At 40.0% G+C, this 22,718-nt stretch overlaps 1 protein-coding gene across 8 annotated transcripts in view; it reads right to left on the bottom strand.

The window, feature by feature from the left end:
* The window catches only part of LOC147321283 (RNA-binding protein Musashi homolog 2), a 277,095-nt gene that overhangs the window by 177,598 nt on the left and 76,779 nt on the right, over window positions 1-22,718 (bottom strand). For all 8 annotated transcript variants that reach the window (XM_086309660.1, XM_086309659.1, XM_086309661.1 and 5 more), the window contains exon 6: window positions 13,318-13,410. In XM_086309660.1, the coding sequence (XP_086165786.1) occupies window positions 13,318-13,410 (93 nt within the window). The remainder of the gene's footprint in view (window positions 1-13,317; window positions 13,411-22,718) is intronic.

Below are 22,718 nucleotides of genomic sequence, written 5' to 3'. Positions count from 1 at the left end.
GAGGCAAGACTGCCGGACACTGGCGCCACTGGGCCCTCTGACCACCACCAGTAGGCAATGGGTGGAGCGTCTTGCCCAAGGACACAACGACCGAGACTGTCGGAGCCGTGACTCGAACCGGCAACCTTCCAAATACAAGACGAACTGCCAACTCTTTGAGCCACGATCACCCTGCTGATTTATATTGCTAAGTATAAATCAGCAGTGATCTACATCTGATTGATACCCGCATATAGTCTGTGGATGCACACTGCTAACCAAGCTTGTGCTAGCTTAACTCCAGTTTTCAATAGATAACCTCTCAACATCAGAGTGGATACATCTATCTGTTATATGCAGTCTATGCATACCAGTGAGTCTCACAGCAAAAATGTCCGTACACACACACACACACACACACACACACACACACACACGTATAAGACAAAACAGATCAGACAACAACATAAAGAAGCGATGTGGTTTTGGTGATAGCACAGTGATTCAGTGTTTATTGGAACCACCATAGCACAACAGAAAATACACTGTAATCAAAAAATTTACTGACGAGACCTGAAAGGAACAAACTAAAGATCACATACATTGAGTGAACAAAGGCTGTAAAAAAAGAAGCATGTTTCTCCCCAAAGAATAAAGGAGTATCTGTCATTATTTGTTAGCAACGAGCCTGACTCCCACGGGTTTAAAGCTTTTATGTGGAAATTAATATGTTTGTGGACCAACATAGCAATTCCACATTGGTAAATAAATGGGATAAAAGCACATCCAGTCCAATGCATATCAAGACTAACACAGTCACTTTGCAAACCAGATGGCCAACTTTTATTTCAAGAAATAAATTAACTCAAAAGTTGTGTCTTTTCTAATGAGCTTGCTTTGTGCTTTTTCATGTGCAATTTCATTTTCCTATTAAGATGTACAATAGTTTGAGCATGTCACTTCTACCCACATATCAGCTCTGCTTTAAACAGTCTAAAGCAAGCACGGCACAAGCTGATGGCAAAATGTCAATTGCTTCCCGAGTCTGATTTGTCTAGAAACAACACACTTAATTTGAATGAATTAAAATATCAAAATACTTGAAGTGTGTGCCAACTTGAAGGGGACACCTTCTGTTTTCCTGGTTTGCTCTGCTCAGAAAGTCAAAAACAAACCAATCAACATGAAGGACACTGAAAGCCTGATGTATATTTCTCGGTAACTTGTACAGTTTGAAACATGGCAAAATTGTATATCACTATGTGACAACCAAACATCGGTGCTGGAGAATTTTATTTAGAAACAGCTATAATGTCAGAGCAGCTCTAGTTTTTTGATAGCCCAAGGCTATTTTTGTCAATGAAAGCAAAAATTTTTTATACACAATTATCCTCCTATTCAATGCAGTGAGTTGGCAGCTGGATGACTTGCTGGCAGATGATTTAATGCAATCAACTCGACACTTGAGCACAATAACGCCTGTCCTTTTAGTCTTCCCCTCATATCACATTCACATGAAGTTCTAATCAAATCAAATAAAAGCTGTTTCACATGTAATTCTGCCTCTTCTACCCACCCACTCATACTATGACAGAGTTTACATGCTAAGAGTTCCTTTTAAATTAAACTTTTTTTTATTTTTTATTTCTTTAGGAAATGTTGTCCTCTCTGGTACCACTAAATATTTAAAAAAGGAACTAAAAAGAGGTCTGCACACAAACCCATAAAAATGTTAAGTGACACTAATTTGGTCAAACCAATTCACTGAATTTAATGAAATACAATTTCTGCTGGGACAATATTCGCACCAGTTGGTCTGTGTGTCAGTGGGAAGGAGCATTAACATATTCCCGTGTATCATGAAAACATCCAACACAGTTTGCTTCGCCCAAAATTCTGGAGGGAGAGGGGGGGGGAAGCTGTGATTTAACTGAACAGAATCACATATGCAAAGCAGTTAGCGATTCCAGCGGAAATGGGGCTGTATATTCAGTCGTGTTGTGACACACACCTTTCTCTGTCTACATAATTTTATTTTAGTGGGTAACTCTTCTTTAAAAAGGGATGACTGCTCCTTGGTGGCTTTTACAATGTGTGTTCAGCTGGAAGAGACTGATGCTGGGCTGGCAGTAGGCTTATCAAAAACAAGTTGAGGCAACCCTCCAGGAGGCAAGACGGAGAGAAGGATAAAATCTATGCTTCTGCTCAACTAACCATCAAACCTAATTACCTGTGGACAGGACTTATGGGCCACATGTTGGGTTCAAAGTTTCCTGATCTGGAAGTGACTTGGAAGAGGCTTTAGTGTGTGTGTTGTGTGTGTGTGTGTGAGTCTGTGTGTGTGTGTGTGTGTGTGTGTGGGGGGGGGGGGGGGGGGGGGGGAGCGAGGGTGGTCAATGTGTCCGTGACCAAAAGATTAAGCTGAAAGACAAGACTCGGTGCCAGATCTTGGCTCTATGCCATTAGTTCAATCAAGCAGACTTATTTAGCTTTTAGACAATTCGACCAGAACCCTGAGATACCACTTCAGAAAATAAGCTAAAGATTATTCATAGCATGGCAGCTAAGATAGGGATCTGTCACTCTCGAGCATCGTATACACGTCCGCTTGCTCAATACATTATTCATTTCTAAGGGGGTAAGCACACTGTTTAGGAAACACACAGACACAAACACAAAAAGGTGTAGAAATAACAGTAAATCAAACATAGAGGTCAGCAGAGCCAAGGAAAATGGATGAAAGCATAATGACTGCCATGTAGACACATAGACCTGGACACTTGTGTGGTGCTACCAGCATTTATGAAAAGGCTGCCTTAGAAATCCGCCTAAAAATAAAACAAAACTACAACACGCGTCACTGTTAGTCCAACCTTACCGTGACCCCATAACCCAAACTAAGTGCTTTTTAACAACTAGAAAAATGTCTCAAGTAATTACTGATCACCTAAATGCACCACCGAGAATCACTGACAAGTGCTACTGACAATATATTACATTTACCTTTGCACTCATCTTTACAAGTTCTGCATGATTTTATATTCTGCCAGCTTCTTGTATGTCATCTATACTTTTTTTAAATGGAAAATGCAAAACAAGAAAGATGCTTTTAACCGTTTGTGACATGATGTACCTTATCTTAATCTCCATCATTATCTGTGTCTTTCCCCATCTCTCAGTATCACAGAAATACATACAGTGGTTATTTACACAAAACTGGCTTAACAGCTCCACCATCTACCACTGATTAAAACTGATCTGCTGGTACAAGGTGTGACAGAAAGAAAGATCCACTGCTCTGTAAATTTCTTATTTTCATGTGCATCTCTCTTGTGGGGGATTCAGAGTCGAAAGAAATATAGGACCAAGATTCTTGTTATTTCATGGTGATTTTCTTTTCTGGCTAGCGGTGTTTACCATGCATACTGTAGGTGAGTTCCTTGGTAAAGATGCAAAAGACTAAAAGTTAGCTCCAGTTTAGGGTCTTTGGCATTTCAGATGAGGACTTTTATCCACATTCTGAAGACCACTGATCCCAATTTTGACACCACTGGACAGAGTCAGGCTAGCTGTTTCCCCCCTGTTTATAGTCTTCCTGCTAATCTAATCTAAGCTTGTGGCTGGAGCCTTATATTGAATGGAGAGACATCAATTTTCTTATCTAGCTCCCCACTAGAAAGCAGATGAGTGTGTTTCCCAAAATGCTGAATGATTTCTTCAAGGAGATTTTAGTTCACCTTAAAAGCAGCAGACAAGTGACTGTCAAATCTTTGTTTAATCACTTTCCCCAAGCACCAGGTAGATCCATGAAAGCGATGGTGGACGTTGCTGACTTTCACAGTTGCCTCAAGAAAGAATGAGCTTTTGTTAATGTCAGAGGGGGATATATACTGACTTCAATCATCACAAAAAGGCTTTAGAAATAAACAGCAAGCTAGCTATTACTTTACCTGTACGTTGCCCATTCAAGACATGCTGGTGGCTGTTTAAACAGCTGATAATTAGAGCAGGAAAGAAAACTCCCGCCTAACGTACTGCTATCCAGTGTGGCAGACAAATCTTGATATTTGTTATTTTAAAAGTGTGTTCTGCCTGATTCAAAACACTAAGAAATTGCAAACTGTATCAAATTCTTCTGCTTGCTTAGAAATTTCATATCTAAAATCCATTTCATGCAGGTTTTACAGCAGTAGCTCAATTTCAATTCTAAAAGGACATTGCATGTATTACTGACACGAATTATGTGACCCTATAATCTGATACAGACTAAAACATAAAGTAAAATAAATTAAATGTTTAAATTTATGACATTTAATCCTAGGCATCAACGTTTTAGCCACTGTTAATCTCTCTAGCTTTTTCTAGCCATTCGTTAGCTCTAACTATTCAAACATATACTTGGACGAGTTGACTTGCTGTAACTCAAACCAACAATGTCAGGCACATAATCAGGGGTCCATTTATATCTGAGTGAATTTCTTTGCAATGCTTGAATGTGTGTGCGTCTTTTTTAGTGTAACATGTAGTAGATGAGTCATTTCACATCAAGTGTGCTGCTGCTATGAACAAATTAAATGTTCTTAAAATGCATCACACACAATTTATAGATTTTTCAGTAGTTACAGTTTAACTTACAATGAGTTTATGCATATAGATAAATTCTAAAGGGGACCTGTTATGCTCTTTCCGAGCCCTGTATTTTTTTCTTTAACTCTACTAGTGCCTCTTTGCCTTTGACTGTGTAGAATAATAATTGTCTGAAGCTGAATTTTTATGAGATTTTTTTCCCCGCTTAATATGAGCATCCACCATTATAGGAGTACATTTAACAGTAAAGTACAGTATATATCTTTTGAAATAGTTTGTGTCCCTGAATTGTCTATCCTCCCCTGTTTCTTACTGAAATTCTTCTGAATAGGTCCCCTTGTTGGTCCTCACATGACTTGCTTTAAGTTGTATATTTATTTGGGGGGAAAACATCTGTATGTCACTCTTTCATCACCTTTTTTTCAATGTTTCACAATGATTCACAGATAGGTTAGAGCAGGGGTGCAAAACATAAGGCCCAGGGGCCAGGATTGTGCCGCCAAAGACTCCAATCTAGCCCACTGGATGGCTTTGTAAAATGTAATGGATAGGATAAATTATGAATGTCTAACTGTATTTTTATAAGGGTTACAGCTTTTCACTACTCATAAAGACCTCCCCCATTGCCATTCATACTCCTGTCTTCCTTCTCTCACTCCAACCGGTCGCAGTAGATGGCCCCGCCCCTCTCTGAGTCTGGTTCTGCTGGAGGTTTCTTCCTGTTAAAAGGGAGTTTTTCCTTCCCGCTGTTGCCAAAGTGCTTGCTCATAGGGAGTCATATGATTGTTGGGTTTTTCTCTGTATGTATTATTGTAGGGTCTACCTTACAGTATAAGTGCCTTGAGGCGACTGTTGTTGTGATTTGGTGCTGTATAAATAAAACTGAATTGAAAATACACTAAAACATGAGCAATGAAATGAGAAAGAGGTCCCATTTTTCACCTTCCACTTTGCATTTCTGTCACGTCTGGCACTGAGCTAACAGAAATCTTTCTATCATTTTATTTTTATTTCTTACAATTGAAACCGAATGAGTCTGGCAGACCTCTTTTATTAACTACACTGGCATTTCTTTATTACGTAAACCAAAAAAGAACAAAACTGAAATTTATTGTTGAAATTGCACTTGTTTTTCTTATATTAAAATGTATAAGAGTTTAAATGTGTAGTTAAAATGATTTACTCTGACAGAAAAGGTAATTTCACTGGTTCAGCTCACTCAAGGGCCGTATGTGACCACGTAAAATTTCGAGTTTGACATTTCTGTGTTAGAGCATAACATGTCCAGCTTGTTAGCTTTACAGTATAAACTCACACATTTTGAAATTTTGTTTATATGCCTGATACACATGTTCAAAATCCTTCCTCAACACGAATGATGGTTATTAACAGATTAACAGTCTGACAACTAATGAATGCCTTGCCACACTGATTTGCTTATTCACCGTAGTGTGTTAAAAACATTGGTAAACTAGCACAGAACTGTGAGATATATTCACATATCTCAGAGCATAAGTCTTAGTGCCTTTTGTGATACACCGACCACTTGTGTAGAAACATGAGGCAATAATGGTTATGCTAACAACATGTTAACACTGTCACTTTTTAACAAAACATATTCACTACAGAAAATGAACAAACTCTCAAAAATATATGAGAACAAAGAATACAACAGAATCAGAGAAGAGCTGCATAAGAGAAAGCATATTAGAAAGAAAATGACAACTTCTGCAATTAGATCTTTTGCTGAAACTACAGTTTTCATTGCAATTACCCTCTTTTGTTTGGCCTACTTACTCTGCTTCAACTAAATATTTTTCCAATCAGTCTTGTCACTACCAATGTAGCTTCAAAATGAAACCTAACAAGCAATTTCTAATAACTTTATTTAATGGTTCACATTTCTCCTTAAGTCTACATAATCTAACACTTTTAGAAGAACTGGGGATACTCAGACACACATACACATGCAGGAATGAGCTGTAAGTGTTTTAGATAAGTGAAACCTTTGAGACTTACTTAGCCCTTCACATCAAACCACAGCACATTGTGTACATTTTCATGTAAGAACATTTATCTGGTGATTTCAAGAAGGCAGTGTGTAGGAGGCACTCATAACATGAGCTGGAGCTGCCTGTGGACCTGGTCACACACAGCAGTAGGTGGCTAAAGAAGGAAAAGCAAAGGGCCACTTGAAGTCAACACTTATACTGAATTCACATACTATATGAAAGACATATATACTGTCAGTGTTGTGGAAAGGAAGTTATAGCCAACTCTCACCGCAATGCAGTATTCTTTCCACACTTTTGTCTCGTCTTAATTTTCAAAGTATATCACAGAAATATTATTCAACATGATTTTGAAGCTTTTGTTCTTTTACTACTGTTTGGCTACTGATGGCTGTTTTATTCTGTTTGTCATATACTTGTAAAATATGACTGGCTGTTTAGGCAGTGGCTCATTTGGGATAAATCCATGCAGAGGACAGCACAAATGATCTGTACAGCTCTGAGTATCACTTTATATGTTGGTAAGAAATGTGCATTGTCATCATTTGAGCTGTACTGTGTCAACAGCTTGTTTCGCAGGTGTTGCTGAGTCATGCTCTATAAAAAATGTCAGACGAGGGCAAACCTTTTTTTTTTTTTTTAAAGGGATTTAAACCCTGTCTATCCATCTACCTATATATCTATAGAACACACACATAGCATATACCGAAGCATATTTCATAGGCATCTGGGAAATAAAGCTCATTTTGAGTCTCAGAAGTGCTCTCCCACATAAGATTCCCTGAGGACTAGACCACAGTTTGCAAAGCCGAGGTGTCCACCTCCACACCAGTCTGATGGTGAGACCGCTGCAAATTACTCATGACACTTCCTCTGATGACATTTTTAAAACCGCTTCCTCTGGTGAATGGCATCTCTGCCTCCTTCCAACCATCTATCCACCACCACCATCAACACTCCACCCCAACACACACAATAATTCCCCGGTCTACTCATGTCACAAGAGAGATTGCTGCCTCCTGCCTTCACCTGATTGACCCCCTTTGAGCAGGTGCTGGATCTGATCCAATCACAGTCAATCTTTTTTTAAACATTTCATTCTTTAAGCAGAACAGGGGCTCAAAATTCCATCATTCAATGACCCGATCAGTCGCCGATAACACAATCAAGCCAATCCCGGCTTATCCCCGGGGAAGCCATTTCAGGAGGGACAGCTGGGAGATGAGGCTACAGACCTACAGAAAGGTGTCAATCTCCCTTGATCCACAGCTCTTTTTCGTGAGCCGCCTATACTGCACAGCATCTAGTTGTTAAAGACCACTTGATATTGTGCTATTACTTAGTGCTCTGAATTCTATTTAATCCTCTGTTAAAGGTCTGCAGCAATCTGCAGTAAAGACATATGCATTAACACATACACACGTTCACTCTCTTACACAAAGACATACACTCAAGAAACGCTCTCAGACCTGCAATAGATCTCAATTTTTTTACGGCCATTTAAAAGCTACTCTATTGAAAATGTTGCTGGGCCACTGGGCAAATAAAGGTCGAGGGGGATATGAAATAGTTTGTCTTACGGGCCCCTTCCCCCCGTGTGTCCCTGCAGTACCGCGGCCATATCCACATTCATAGCCAATTCATTTATATTGCACTGCCCTTCTCATTGCTAGTCTCAGTCACTAACTACAAGTGACTGCAATGAGATTGAAGCTTCTGGCTAAATCTCCATTGCAAGGCACAAGCTCCATCATTGCTGCTCTGATCACTCCTTATAATCACTGGAACCAGACTATATCCTCGGCTGATTGGGGGAGTCACTGCAGAGAGGAAACAATCACAGAATGTCAGCAGATGATGGACACCGAGACGATGGAGTAGTGGTGGTCACTGTGAGCTACCATGTAAATGGCATGCAAATGTGCACCTGCACCAGCCGAGGAAGTGGAATGAAGAACTGTGGCCTTTTGATTAGGTTCCTTTCCCTCGCATGAAGTGTACTTTTCTGCAATGATCATCCATGTCTGCCATTTCAGCCAATGAACATGTTGAACATGTGAACAAGCCCAAAGTGCAATTAATGCGCATGCTAACGGTTTCTATTTTAAGCTTAGTGGATGGGTTGTTGAAAGAGCCTAAGTGCCATCGTAGGTTAAATTTAATCTAAAATCAAACAGATAAGACAGGAGTGATGAGATCAATTATTATTTGTGATTTGCAATCTCTGAGCACTGATTGAAATGGGCTCTGCGAGAACGGCATGCCACAGTACTCTATATTCTATAATGATCATTGTCATCAGGGCTGCTTTTTTCTCTGAATACCTGAAAACCTTGAATGTCTTTAAGGACCCTGGGCAGGTATGCAAAATTAATTCATACGGTCTTTACAGGCGGTCACAGAGTTATTTTTTTGCCATTTACAAAATCTAAGGGCACGCAAAATGTCAGCCGTGGTATTAGATTACCAGAGCCACAGAACAAATTTCATGCACTAACCAAGGAATCTTTTTCCGATGCCTGCATTTTAATTCTGCCTCTTATCTGCTTCCTTTCAGTGAAAGTATAAGAGAAGTATGCAGCTAGTTCCCTAGCCAAGGGTGAAACAGCACATAGCGGCTCTCGGCTGGGAGAAGGCGCTCTGACAGTGATCTTTCCATCAGTTCACTCATCCTTCCAGTGTCCTCCAACACAAGCCATCACTCTAGCAGTCACATCTCTCATCTGCTATTTGTTTCTTCTTTTTTTTCCACTGTAAGACCACTGCTGTATTTTATAACTCAGTGATAAACTATGTGTCTACCTTTATTGCTCCTGAGCCCAGTGGCACTGAATTGGTTAAGCGCCTCCTTCTCTTGCTGCCACTGAGCTCCACCTCCAGGATCTGGCTCTAGACCAGTGGAGCAAGAGACCTAGGACCGCCTAAACATAAAGGGATGATTGTGGCAGCCCAGTGACATGGAAGCAAGTAGTTCTGATGAAACTGACCGTCAGCTTCAGGTCTGCAGGAACTGAGTCAGTGAGCTGTAGTTGTTTCAGCTCAGCCAAATAAAGGCACTATGAGACGCACTCAAAGCCGATTACAATAAACCAATGAGGAAGCATTAGCCAACACAGCTAACTAGGACTTTAACTGCAGGGAGAGCTCGTCTGAGGCCAGGGCAGGCCTCGGGTTGCACACCGCATGCAAATTTCTGAGGTGTCAACAAACGTACTCTCATCTTTAATCAAGTGCCTACGTCAGCGACATTTTGGTGACATCGGCGTACTATTAGAGTTTGGAAAATGATAATGACATACTTGCTTAAGTCCAAAACAAAATTTTGAAATATGAAAACTTTATTATTTCAGTTCTTTTGAATCTAGACAGCAACCCAACAGATATAGTTTAAAGGAAAACGTTACCAATTTATGCACGCACATTTCTTTTAGTTAAGTACTTAACTAAATATATGGTGTCTGAGCATGCCACACGATGGGCTTTGTGAAGCTACTGCCTATCAACTGCATGGTCACAACACATTTATTTATCTTGTCGATCTTGCTGGCAGAAAACAGGCAAACCTGATCTGCTGGCTTCTTTGAGGGCTCACATTAAAGCTAGTGTAGAGACCGAGATGTTGCTCATGCGGTCTAAATCGCAGTGGAGAATGTTAGCTTGACAGGTGGTGCAGTACAGTGATTAGGACTAAGGCTTTAATGAATTTCCAATCATCAAATTAACTTCTTGCAGTAATCTTATTAATGATAGATCCATCTACACAGCATTTGGTGGGAAATAGCTCAAACCTTGGTCGCTGTGACACCACTGTGCAGGGCAGAAACAAAAGCAGTCTGCAGAGGGTTGTTGTTGTTGTGCAAACTACAGACAAAAGCAAAGGCAGCTTTGACGAGTTAAATGAATTAAGAATGCTTACAAGTGACTGTGCATATTGCAAACCTAGCAATATGAGATTAAAAAAATGGGAAAAATGTCAACAAGAAAGGTCTAAATATGAGGGGAAATGACCCAAAGTGCTATATGTAAAGGCTAACAGTCTTTTCTTAAAGTCTGCACAGTAGCACATAGTGCACAAACAGCACAATGATTAATTTGACTTTATTGCAAGACAGAAATAGCAGCAGCAGCCTCCAGTTAAGAGTCCTTGAATATAAAGGGAGGCCAGGCAGTACTGATAAGATTGTCTCATCTGGCTTGCAGGGGTAAAGTGCATTGTGCAGCCTGGGAAAAAAGAAAAAAAATGGAAGGCAGGATGTGGCTACTATTAGGCAGGTAATGGGATCCATCTGAGATGCATTAGAATCAGTCAAACACAACCACACTTCAGTTCCATTCAAATGACTGTCACAATCACTTCAAATGCACACCTCCAGCATGTACTGTAGGTGACAAAAAAGTGTCTCTGGCTGTGGAGCAGCTCCTCTGAAGTTGTGCCAGGCTCAGGCACTTTCCTAATAGTGACGGCTGGGAGAGTGGCAGTGAGACTGATGTGCATGAGAGCTGTCAGCCTCTGCCCATAACAAATGCCACATCTCCACCGTGACAGAATGGAGACAGAAGGGAGGGACTGAGGTGGGAGGGAGAGGAGGTGTGGAGGTTACAGACAAAACCTGTGACCCAATTGTGGCCACACCAGCTGTTTCTCCTTCACTGCCTCCCAACCACCGCCTTCTCTGCAGACCACATCCTGCTAATTGGCGACATAGCATATATATATATATATATATATATATATATATATATAGACAGAGGAGTTGCTAAATAATATCAGTGAAATGGCCTGTTCCCAGTGAGAAAGAACATTCGCTGGTGCCTTAAGCTGAAGTTCTCTGATGATTGATAAGTGTTTCAAAACAGACTTCCCAGAAATATAAATGACTAGCTGCCCTGCCACCATGCTGGCTAATGTCCCCCTTGACATGCACATAGGCTGACAGACAGAAAGACGGACTGATGGCTGACTGACAGACTGACACACATACTGCCACCAAGATTCTATGAAGGGGAAACTGAATTAATTGGTTTTTCCTTCTGTGGATAAGTCTTTAGAGTGGTGTGTATGTGGCGATAATGGTAGGTTGCACTGACAGGCAGGTTATTTAATAAATCCTGGGGTGTGTAAGGCTGAAAGAAAGGACACACACAAAACAGAGAGAACCACTTTCTTTTTTTTGCTCTGTATCTTGTCTGCCATAGCCCCAAGTATCAACCTCTGATGTTCTTTTTTTTTGTGCCGAAGGCACTCAAACGCGCTCGTACGCACACATATGTACGTGCACACGTATACGCACACGCAGCCCTAATCACGCACCCACATAAATACACTTAATCGCTGACACACTCACGCATGGCAAGAGCAGTACTGCTAACACATCCAAGCATGCACAAGTAGGCTATAAAAGCACACACAGAAACATGCACAAGATCTCGCTCAATCAGTCTGATTTGTTTGTTTCCTCCTAAGCATTTGAGGATTCCTCAAGGAGGGAAAAAACTTTGTATAATCAAGTCAATTATGTCATTCAATCAAGTCGAAAATCATTTCGAGCCCTTTCTCACATCCATTGATTGCAAAGTCGTGCTGAATATTTGCTTGCTGCGTTCTATTGTGCAAATAAGCCATCTTTATTTGGAATGGCAGGCCAGGCCACGGTGAGGTCTTCGATGCCACTTCCAACTGAAAAAAAGGGAGCAAAACAAAGTCCTTCACCTTGCTCACTGTCAGTCAAGAAACTAACAGTGGGCTTCATAGGGGAGAGCTGGTTGCATATTGTCTCTGAACAAGAAAAAAAATGCAGTTTCTATTAATTTCTAAGGCCTCTTTTGTCTCCGTCAGTACCGCGGTACATTATGTGCCCATGAAAAATCCATCTTCACTAAAATTGTTTAAACTCAAGGTCAAGTGCTGATGTTACAGGGACTGTATCAGCTGAAGGTGACCTTGACTGATGTGGATTATGACATGAGGGAAATGGATCTCTGCTCAGTGTGGGGAAATTATCTGTGAAATGCTGCCACTGTATCAAAGACTGTTTGTGTGTGTGTGTGTGTGTGTGTGTGTGTGTGTGTGTGTGTGTGTGTGTGTGTGTGTGTGTGTGTGTGTGTGCACGCGCATCTTTTAGAGTCAGCATGTGAGAGCGCTATATATACGTCCTTGTATAGATTGGTGTGCATATATGCCTCACTCATGGGTGGGGGGATTTGCGTGTGAGAACAGCACGAAGCAGCAGCATAAAGAAACAGACAGCTAAATACAAGGCTGTGCCAATGCCGTCACAATAGCCCGTTGAAACTTTATTTCCAATCCTGAGTTGTATTGGATTCTTATGTTATGCTATCACAGATAAAAAGAAAACATTATTTGTTTTTGTTCGGAGGTTTTTTTCCCTCTTTGTAGGGTGGTTTGGTCATGGCAGCTGGTTGTCACTGCTTGTTTGCTCTGTACGTAAAATACATGTTGCTGACCAGCCATGGTGCACTGCGTGAAGCTACTATATCTTCAGATGTTTGCCTGTCGAAACACATATTCATTTGTTCAACTGTAAAGATAAAGGGAAAAACCTGCCCTGCTGATTCCTCTTAAGGCTCAACGTTTGAGATAGCTATAAAGACTGAGATGCTGGTCAAGAGGTCAAAGTTACACCGGAGTTAATCCAACATTTAATGGGAATTGAGAAGCGTTAAAGTGCGGGCTATTGTGACAACACCACGCGCGATGATAAGAAAAAACAAGTCTTACCTTCCCAAACTGTTCAAAATACTGCTTCACGTCTTCCACTACTGTATTGGCTGACAAGCCACCCACAAATATTTTCTTTGTTCTTGTGACCATCTGGAAGGAAAAAGGGCGACAGGAGATGATTAGTGACAAAGCTTCAAATGCTTTGTGCAACACCTTTAATGAGACTTCATACACAGTAAGTGAGCAGCACCTGGGTTGGAGGATGTAACAGAGCAAAGACAGTGTGATGCTAAACAGGAATACATGCATTCACACAACGATTAAAAAAAGTAGCACCAGTAAGATCACAAACACTTGAGCTTTTAGAAGGAAAAACAAAAATATTTTAGTCATGCGCCTTTTCTGCACAATTGCTTTTCGGACGGACGCGCAAATCAAATCAGATTGTGAGAGAATTAAAAATTTCATCCATTTCATCCTTAAAAGTTTGTTTATCTTACCAAAAATAAATAAATAAATAATTTATGGACTTTCCAAAAAAAAAAAAAAAGAAAAACAATTAATGAGAGCTAGGAGATGGAATCAGAGTGCATTAAAGCCTCATTTAGCTTCAAACAGCGAGAATATTAAGGATTATTACCCACAGTATCAAAAAGGGCACAAACATCTGCTGCCGACTACATGCTAAATTTAGGAAGACAATTTAAGAGGGAATCACGGCAACAATTCAACATCAGCATGAGTGTAAAATCTTCTTTTTTTTTCACGCACACAAGGCTGCACCAATTAAAAATTAGCTGGTAAACTAAATGAAGTGATATTTATGTAGCAATATTTCTCAACACACCAAGTGTTTTCATAAACTCACAACCCCTTAACATCTAACAAATTAAACCGTATTAAAGGGTCTGTGTTATTTGTATTTTCTCTTTTAAGTGCAGGATATGATGTTATTATGATTAATGCTTTGGCCTCATCTGACTCTGCAATGAGAGGCTGCCTCTAACACTGTAGGGGGAAGGACTTTCACCTCAGACTGTTTCAGTGGTGATCACATTGCAGCTTATTATCTGATCCAGTCCTCGCTAGTAGCTCTACCTTTTAATGGTACAAAGAGAATGCTAAACGTATTTTTATTATGATCATGAAAATTCGCAATTATGCTGGTTATGGCATTAGTGAGGTCAATTAATCATCAACTTTGGAAACATCACTTGTTAATCTATCTATTGCCAAATGCGGTAGCACAGTGTTGATCGAGCTCTATGGCCCACTGCTGAGAGTAATGCAATATTTATCAATGCCCGGTATTATCACCCATGTCTGTGGTGACTTTCCCGGAAGAAAAAAAGGAAAAAAAAGAAGCTGTATTTAGTTGCTGCTAATGCGATCAGAACATTTCCTTCTGCTGCAGCTTCACATTAAAAGCATCTACAGTAAGTGGCGAAACACAAATGGCCTTTTTTATGAAGTAGTCACCGCAAATGTAGTGTCTATCAGTGAGTGTTGCACTAAAGGCTATCATTCATCAAATATGCATCGACAAAACAAGACAGTGGTCATTTTCAGCATCTTCCCGCAGTTTGAAATACGGCAGGCGCTAATGGAACAAAGAAGGAGCAGCCACAGTGAGCTGCAGGCACCAGGCTGCACATCCTCAACTACTGACAGAGATAAGCCACGTTCCCTTTCGCTGTGCCCTACTATGTCCACAGTTATGCTACGTAAGACATAGTTTATGGGAAAAAATACATGTGTTGCTTGACTTGAAATTACAAGGGTTTTGTATGATGCCTCCTACTTTCTGAAACCAGTATAATTAAACCATGTTGGTCAGGAGTCACATCTAATTATACTCACTGGCCACTTTATTAGGTATAACCGCTAATTGCTCATTATTGCAACTATTTCATCAGCTAATCACATGGCAGCAGCTCAGTGAATTTAGCCATGTAGACAAGATCATTATGACCTGTTTACTTCAAACTGAGCATCAGAATGGGCAAGAAAGGTGATTTAAATGTCTTTGAATGTGGCATGGTTGTTGGTGCCAGATAGGAAACAACCAGACTTTATAGAGAATGGGTAAAAAAAAAAACAGAGACTAGCAAGTGATCAGTAGTTCAGAAAAGAATTGCCAGACTGCTTCAAGCTAATAGGAAGGCAACAGTAACTCAAGTAACCCCTAGTTACAACCGAGGTATGCAGAAGAGCATCTCTGATCACACAGCCTGTGAAATGGGCTACAGCAACAGAAGACCACACTGGGTGCCACTCCTGTCAGCTAATAAAAGGAAACGGAGGCTACAGTTCCCACCGTTCCCCAACAGTGCACAGCAGAAAACTGGAAAAAATGTTGTCTGATCTGATGAGTCTCGATTTCTGCTGTGATACTAAGACGGCGGGATCACAATTTGGCTAACAACTAAACAAGATGAAAACATCCCAACTTGTATCAAAGGGTCAGGCTACTGGTGGTATAAAGGTGTGGGGGATATTTACTTGGCACATTTTGGGCCCCTTAGTGTAAACTGATCATGGTTTAAACCCCAAAACCTGCTGCTTATCATGTCCATTCTTGTAAGACTTGGCTTAGTTTGCTCATATTCAGCTGATTTTCATCTCGAACTGGTTACCTGAACCTGACAGTGAGTTCACTGTACTCAAATGGCTTTCACAGTCACCCGATCTCAATCTAATAGAGCACCTTCAGGATATAATAGAACAGGAGATTTGCGTCATAGATGTGGAGCTGACAAATCTGTATTGCGTGACGCTATCATATACACAAACTAACCACGCCTTTACAATGTGTACTCCACACACAGTTTGGGCTTCTAGTGAGGGGCAAAAGTCCCCAACAGAACACAAGACAAAAATAGAGAGTCATTCGGAAATAGAATTTGCCAATAATACAATTGTAAATCAATTATCTTGTTAGGAATCCAAAGTCCGAGCTAAAAATATTTATAAACTGCCCTACATTACCTATGTGAAGAGGAAGAATGACGAGCTAGTGGAATGAAAGTCTGACCTAATTTTGGAACAAATAGGGACACATTGAGAAGAAAAGTTGAGCCCTTGACCCCAGAGTGAAAGGATCCAGTGGCTCTGGTTTGGAGGAAAGGATCACTGCAATTAAATACAAACTATCCATCCATCCTATTTTCTGTCCCAAGGCAATAAAGAGTTTTTCTGTTTTGACATGTATGATGATGTTGGAAATCCTGCCGTGAAATTGCAGTACCTTCTTCTGCTTCTTCACCCAAACAACAGTCAGTGTTTTTCCTTATTCTTGAACATAGGGCATAGATTTTTGAACAGGTGCTGTCAACCACCACGATCAAAACCCAAAATGAAGGAATATGTTTTGGAAAAACTGTGCTCAAGCCCTCCAGTAGAGCTCCAGAGATTGGAGAATCAATACCAAAGCACACTGAAGCTGTTCTCTTTGTATATGCTGGCCCAACACCTTACTAAGACATGGTAGGTTTTTACTTTAACTTATGATGCATCTTATAAGGTCAGCTTGTTTTTCTTGTACCAGTTTGGCCTGTGCAAACAGAGAAAGAACAAGATTACTGTACTTTGAAGAAGACCACATTAACCCAAACAAAATATTTACTGTCTCTGTCTACAGATTGAAAACGCGCTGATACGATGTGGTATATAATGATTTTTGATGCACCGCTCTGTAATCTAACTGGCAAAACAAGCAAATTTAAAAAAAAAAAGAGGCAGAAAACGCAGTGGAGAAAGTCACGGCTCTGATCTCTCTCGGCTCGCCTAAATCAAACAGAAATAAATGATGGGGGCTGGATAAACATACTCTGGAGATGCCCGGCAAACAATCAAGAAAGCTGAAAGAGTCTACCTTGATCAAAATGCTGACCGAAACACTTTCCATCTATGAAAGAGGCTTAACACTGAGAAAAAAAGTGACATTCAACTAGAGCTGAAGAACCATCTGTCAAGTGCTTTCCAGGTGCACACAGTCTCACAGGCACATAGCCTGCACATATGCACACAGCCTCCCACACATGGGTCCTCTCCTACAGTTAGTTTCTTTTTCATGAATTTTGCGCAAGTGATTTTTAAAAAAAATATTGTTTTATCATACAACTCAATTAATCCAACTACAAAACAAAAAAAGGGAAAAGAAATGAAGTCATTTCCCAGTTTTAACTCTAATTTAAAGGTGAAGAAGGGAAAAGAGCTCAGCGCACAGCATCTTCTTTAGGCCTGGGGATGCCGCCAAGATGAACAAATAACCAGAAAAAAAGTAACCACAAGAGGCCGGGGCTGACACTGCACGCTCAACCAGTAAAAATGTAATCAGCGATGTTTTATTACACTGACAAGAGCAACGAGTCTCACTCAGCGCTTCATCAACTTCATGAGAATGTGCAATGGGCCACAGGTTTAAATATGCAAACACAGCTTGTGTAGTAATTAGTGATGGCACACAGGTGTCTAAATACTCTTGACCATCAATATTGCTGCAGATATCAGCCTGAACAATTCATAGAAAAACAAACAAATCAGTAAATCCAGTGTTTGACATGCTATAAAGCGAAATCTGAGTTCATCTGTGTGAGTTAAATCATCGTAAGTCAAGCTTTCCAAGATGGTATCTCTGTTAGTCCTTAGGTTAAATTGCTATTAGAAGGTTCGCGTGGTAAAGAGGTAGTACCAGCCAAATTATGCATACTAACATGCAGTGTCACCTAATGTCAACGTGGCAATGATAATCTCAAAGCACACCTGAGGATGAGAGAGTACAGCTTAGACTGAAGAAAGCCGAGTCAAGTCTAGCATTACAAAGCCGAGCCTGACAAGCTGAGTCTGAGATGTCACCAGATCAGAGTAAAGGTAAAGATGCCACTCTTTTCTGGTGGGTTTTCCCTCGTGGTGATGAGAATATAAGAGTTGTTTTCTTTCCCTGCTTTCATTTAATACTTCTATTTGCTGCTCTGTAAAAACCTTTACAGGCTCTCAGTGAAGCTTGATGATGTTTCTTATTCACTGATTTGCAGCCCTTGACTACTGGCGGACATGCAAAGTATCAACTGACTAAATTAGGGTTATTCACTGGCCAAAACCCAGCAGCTGCATCATCTTCTGAACCCCTCCTCCTCCCAACATCATGCCTCGGGCCTCAGGGGTTATCAGCCTTGGACGCTGCCGCAGGCAACCCCCAGCCAGACAGCTGCTGATAAACTGGCTGTGCAAGCATTTATCAACATCACTCACTTTTATCATTGCCAATCTAGGTATAAAAAAACTAAAAACTAAAAATAAACAAGCCAATGTTCATGTCTGCTTGCCTCTCCACATCAGCTGTTTGTCCTGCTTTCCTTCTGGGCCACCCATTCCCCTGCTCATATTTCAGCCTCACTCCATCAGGCAGGAACTGGTCAAGTTTTCAGCCCTGTCTTCATACTCTGACATGTGTGCCCAATAGCTGATAGGATTGCTTGAGCCCTGGCACAACACAATTACTTTCTTTATTTCTCTCTCCATGGTGACAACAGGCATTAAGCCTCATAGCGCCAGAGCGGCAAAGTGAGTGAACTTATTGGAATCAACTGCGTTAGCTTATTTGTCTTTAAACATACACAGATCATAATGTAAGATGAAATTATATTGATTTCTTTTCCTTATCACACCAACTATCATATTAATTATACATTTGAAATGTAGGAAAGATATAAGTGACATAAGTGAACACAGCAGGGACGGAGCTGTACATCATAGTACTTTTAATGTTTGCAACCATTTTCAACGATATGCAAAGGGTTACAAGTGATCTCAATGTGTTTAGATAAAAGGTCTATAAATGGAGACGACTGTGTACTGTGGCTACTCTCCTGAGATGTGCGCCTCCAGCTAAAATCCCTCCAAAAGCACACCACAGAATCCCAGTGTAACATCCCTTAGCGCGTGAAGGGCACCTAGAAGCTCCATAATGCTACTGAAATGAAGAGCATGCAGCACTACGTGAAAAGGCCACTACACACCAATATGAAGACCGCATCTAAACAGTGAACTTCCACAACAATACAATACAGAGCTACTGGGCTGTCTCTTTGCATACACCTTGCTTGCCATCATTTTAGGGGGAAATTAATTAGATTGATGAATGTATCTTACATTTAGGTTATCATATCAGGTTTGCTGAAAGAAGGACGAAAACTATCCTTCATCACGTTTGCACTAATAAGTGCACCCATGAGCTGCAATCGCAAATAAAACCGTGTTCGATGTCGTCAGACATATCATTACTGTACATTTCCTTAAAATATTGTCATATAATTGAGGCTATATCTGTTTTCCTACTAGCCTCATATATTTTGTATGTGCATATGTGTAATTTTGATGAATGAATCAGTTACCAGCATGTGTTATCTGATAATAGAGCTTGATAGATCCGCTACACGCCAATGTATTAGTATCAGCATTCATAACAGCCAATAAATGAAAAATAATGAAGAGATGGGAGAAACACCCTTCAACAATTTTCCACATCCTTTGTCCACCAGAGGGCACTCTACAGCTTCCTTGTTGGCAAAAAGTGCTTGGAACCTAAACAGCAAACAGATGATTTGAGCAGTCGGACCATAATCCACGACTCATTGTGACAAGACCAGAGTTTATTTTTAAACTGCATTGTCATATTATCTGAATAAGGACTCAATAATAACTGAATATAATAAATGTTGGAGAAATGTGTTTGTGTTTTGTGTCGATATATCCGATATGCCAGATTTTTAAATACCGAAATATCATTATTTTATTGGTCTTAAAAAGATACTATATCTGATCGAATATAATTTACTGGTATTTATTAGTAAAAATAAATAATTGCAATGAAACCAAGATGAATAAATTGAAAAATTTAAGTGTGAGTAAGTCACCAATTTAATTTGTACTTCTTGTTTCATTCCACAGTCCTTCTACAGTCTGCATTGTCTACTGACATTTAGAAGTTTCTGCTGGATTCTATCTAAATCTACCTCCTCACTCCTCAGAAATACAGACAGATGAAGTGAAAATGCCATTAACTGAGTTGATGACAACACATTATGTTACCTTAAGTGCAACAAAGCCTTCACACCAAGTATTACACTGAACATTTTGAGGGTTAGAGCAAGAGAAGAGGGAATTGTTATCGCCTGAGCTTTTGGGACATTGCCGTGTTTTGCAGTTAAGACAAGAATTAACGTAAACATACCAAAAAAAAAAAAAAAAGAGTGTTGACATTGTTGATGTGAAATTGCCTAACTGATGAGTCTTTGCTTCTTCCATGCTTTTATAGCTGTTCCACTAGCAACTGGAGCACCAACGCTGACATGTGGCATAGTAAACAAGGAACAACACAGAATTGGGATTGTTGCAATCACAGTTCACAGTTGGGGTTTAACAGCACGTCTATTCATCTTGCACTGTTCAGTACAAGATGTCTGGTTTGCTAAAATATGTCCTCGGGTCAGCCTACCCTGCAATCCCGAAGTGTCAGAAGCCTTAGCAACATGCAGCATTTGAGCTCTTTAATTAGCCCAATTCTAATTTTAAAAGTAAAAGACTCATCTCTTCTTTTGTTTGTTTGTTTTCTTCTTCTGTACTGACACATAGTAAACCATAACTCCAAAGTCAACGCTCGCAACGAACAGTAAATTTTGTATCTCATCACGCTGATCGTCCTGTTGAGAAGTTTTCCTGCCATACTTGAGATACAAGGAGCAAACGTTAACGATTGTCTTGTTTTAGGATTTATCTTTTTAAAGCACAAAATGCATTTCTCGTTTCATAACAATTTACATAACTGCTGTTATTTTTCTAAAATATGTAGCAGGAGCATTAACATCGAGTCGATTGGATGAAATGACTTTGAAATTGCATCTAATTTGACACAGATCGTTTTACATGTTAACGAAGGAATTTTCTTAACTAAATCACAAACTATGCAATAACAGTCACGAAGAAACTGAAAATTCCCTGCGCTGCATTTAAAGCCATTTAAGTTCTGATCATTCCGGTCTGCCTGCAGTATTTTAAAAAGTCTTTTTCAACAACATTCAGTTCAAGCTGACACTTTTAAAAAATGGACCACACTTCAACCCAGTTTTCCTTTAACCCAATTTTTCAAACATTCAGTTATTTTCGCACATCCCTAAGAGACAGTAAGGAGAGTTATCAGCATGAATCAGAAAGTTCGTGTGTGCCTCTGCTTCGATGTGTTTCTAATTTCTTGAGTGTGCGAGGCTGTGCATGCGAAGGGCTACAACAATTACTGCCCTAGTGCATTTATCATGGTAATAGAAGGCGTGCCACAGATGAGAGGGAGACCAAAGGGGAAAAAAAGTAAAAAGCTTCTGGTGCACTCTTATCAACACCTGTTAGCAGTTTTAAACAAAGACAGACGGAACCAAATGACTAACCATATACCTCTAAGAACAGCATGACCTTTTCTGTGAGGTCATCAAGAAAAAAAATGGCAGAAGCTATCTCACTGTGCCTTCACTTTAGTAATGAGGACTAGCCCTGGACTATTTTAATATTTTTATAAGTTAGAAAGAGACTGGGGGGGGGTCACATAATGGAATCTCGATTTTAATAAAAAGCACAACTCAAATTGACAATATCAATCTTTTTTCAGAACTTTGCATTTAGATTGGCCCTCCAGTTAATAATATTTTTTTGGATATCAAACGGAGCATTTAAAATAGCAATCCTTCAACTGTAAATCACTGGAACACAACGTTTCATTGTCCAGGGTACTTCAATACATAAAAAAAAAGACTGTCATTGTCAATCCACATTTTATTTATTTATTTTTTTAAAAGCCGTTTTATTCACATGTAGTTTTCCAAAAGCACTTAAAACTGTTTTGTGTACTGCACTCTATGTATTTTTACTGTTATAACTTTAGTCTGAAGCCCAAAAAGCCTGAATTGATGCCAGTGTAGATGGAACATAACACAAACTTATGCTAAAGGCCAAGTGTATTACAAAAACCAATAGAATAATATTGGAATTGCATAATACAATATCAAATTCCATTCATCAGTTTGACAAAAGGGAGATTTATTTAGAATTAATATCTCTCCATCACAAGAGAAGAACTGGACAAACCTCCATGTCAACAAGAGAAGCCAACCCAAGCCAATATACTAATGCATGATGCATCAACCACAGCCAAAAGCACCAAAACCAACCGGGTGTCTGAAAGAGGAATCCCCCAGCAAGTAAAACCCAAGAAGGTGTATTTGAAATAGCACTGGGACACCAGGCACACGGGTTGCTGCCACACTCAATTATTCTGCAAGGAGACCAACCCAACAAAAAGGGACGTGGAAGTGGGCTGCAGAGGGTCTGGCAATCCTCAGTCCTTAATTGGACCCGCAGTGAATGCAACAGTACTTGACATTAAATTGAATGTTTATGTTTAATAAATT

Source organism: Aulonocara sp. 'chitande type north' Nkhata Bay, linkage group LG10 (assembly GCF_057382095.1).
Source record: "Aulonocara sp. 'chitande type north' Nkhata Bay isolate Kocher_YH1m ecotype deep benthic linkage group LG10, A_spYH_male_GT1.1, whole genome shotgun sequence".
In the NCBI taxonomy this organism is placed as follows: Eukaryota; Metazoa; Chordata; class Actinopteri; order Cichliformes; family Cichlidae; genus Aulonocara; species Aulonocara sp. 'chitande type north' Nkhata Bay.
This window is presented reverse-complemented; position numbering and strand designations above follow the sequence as displayed.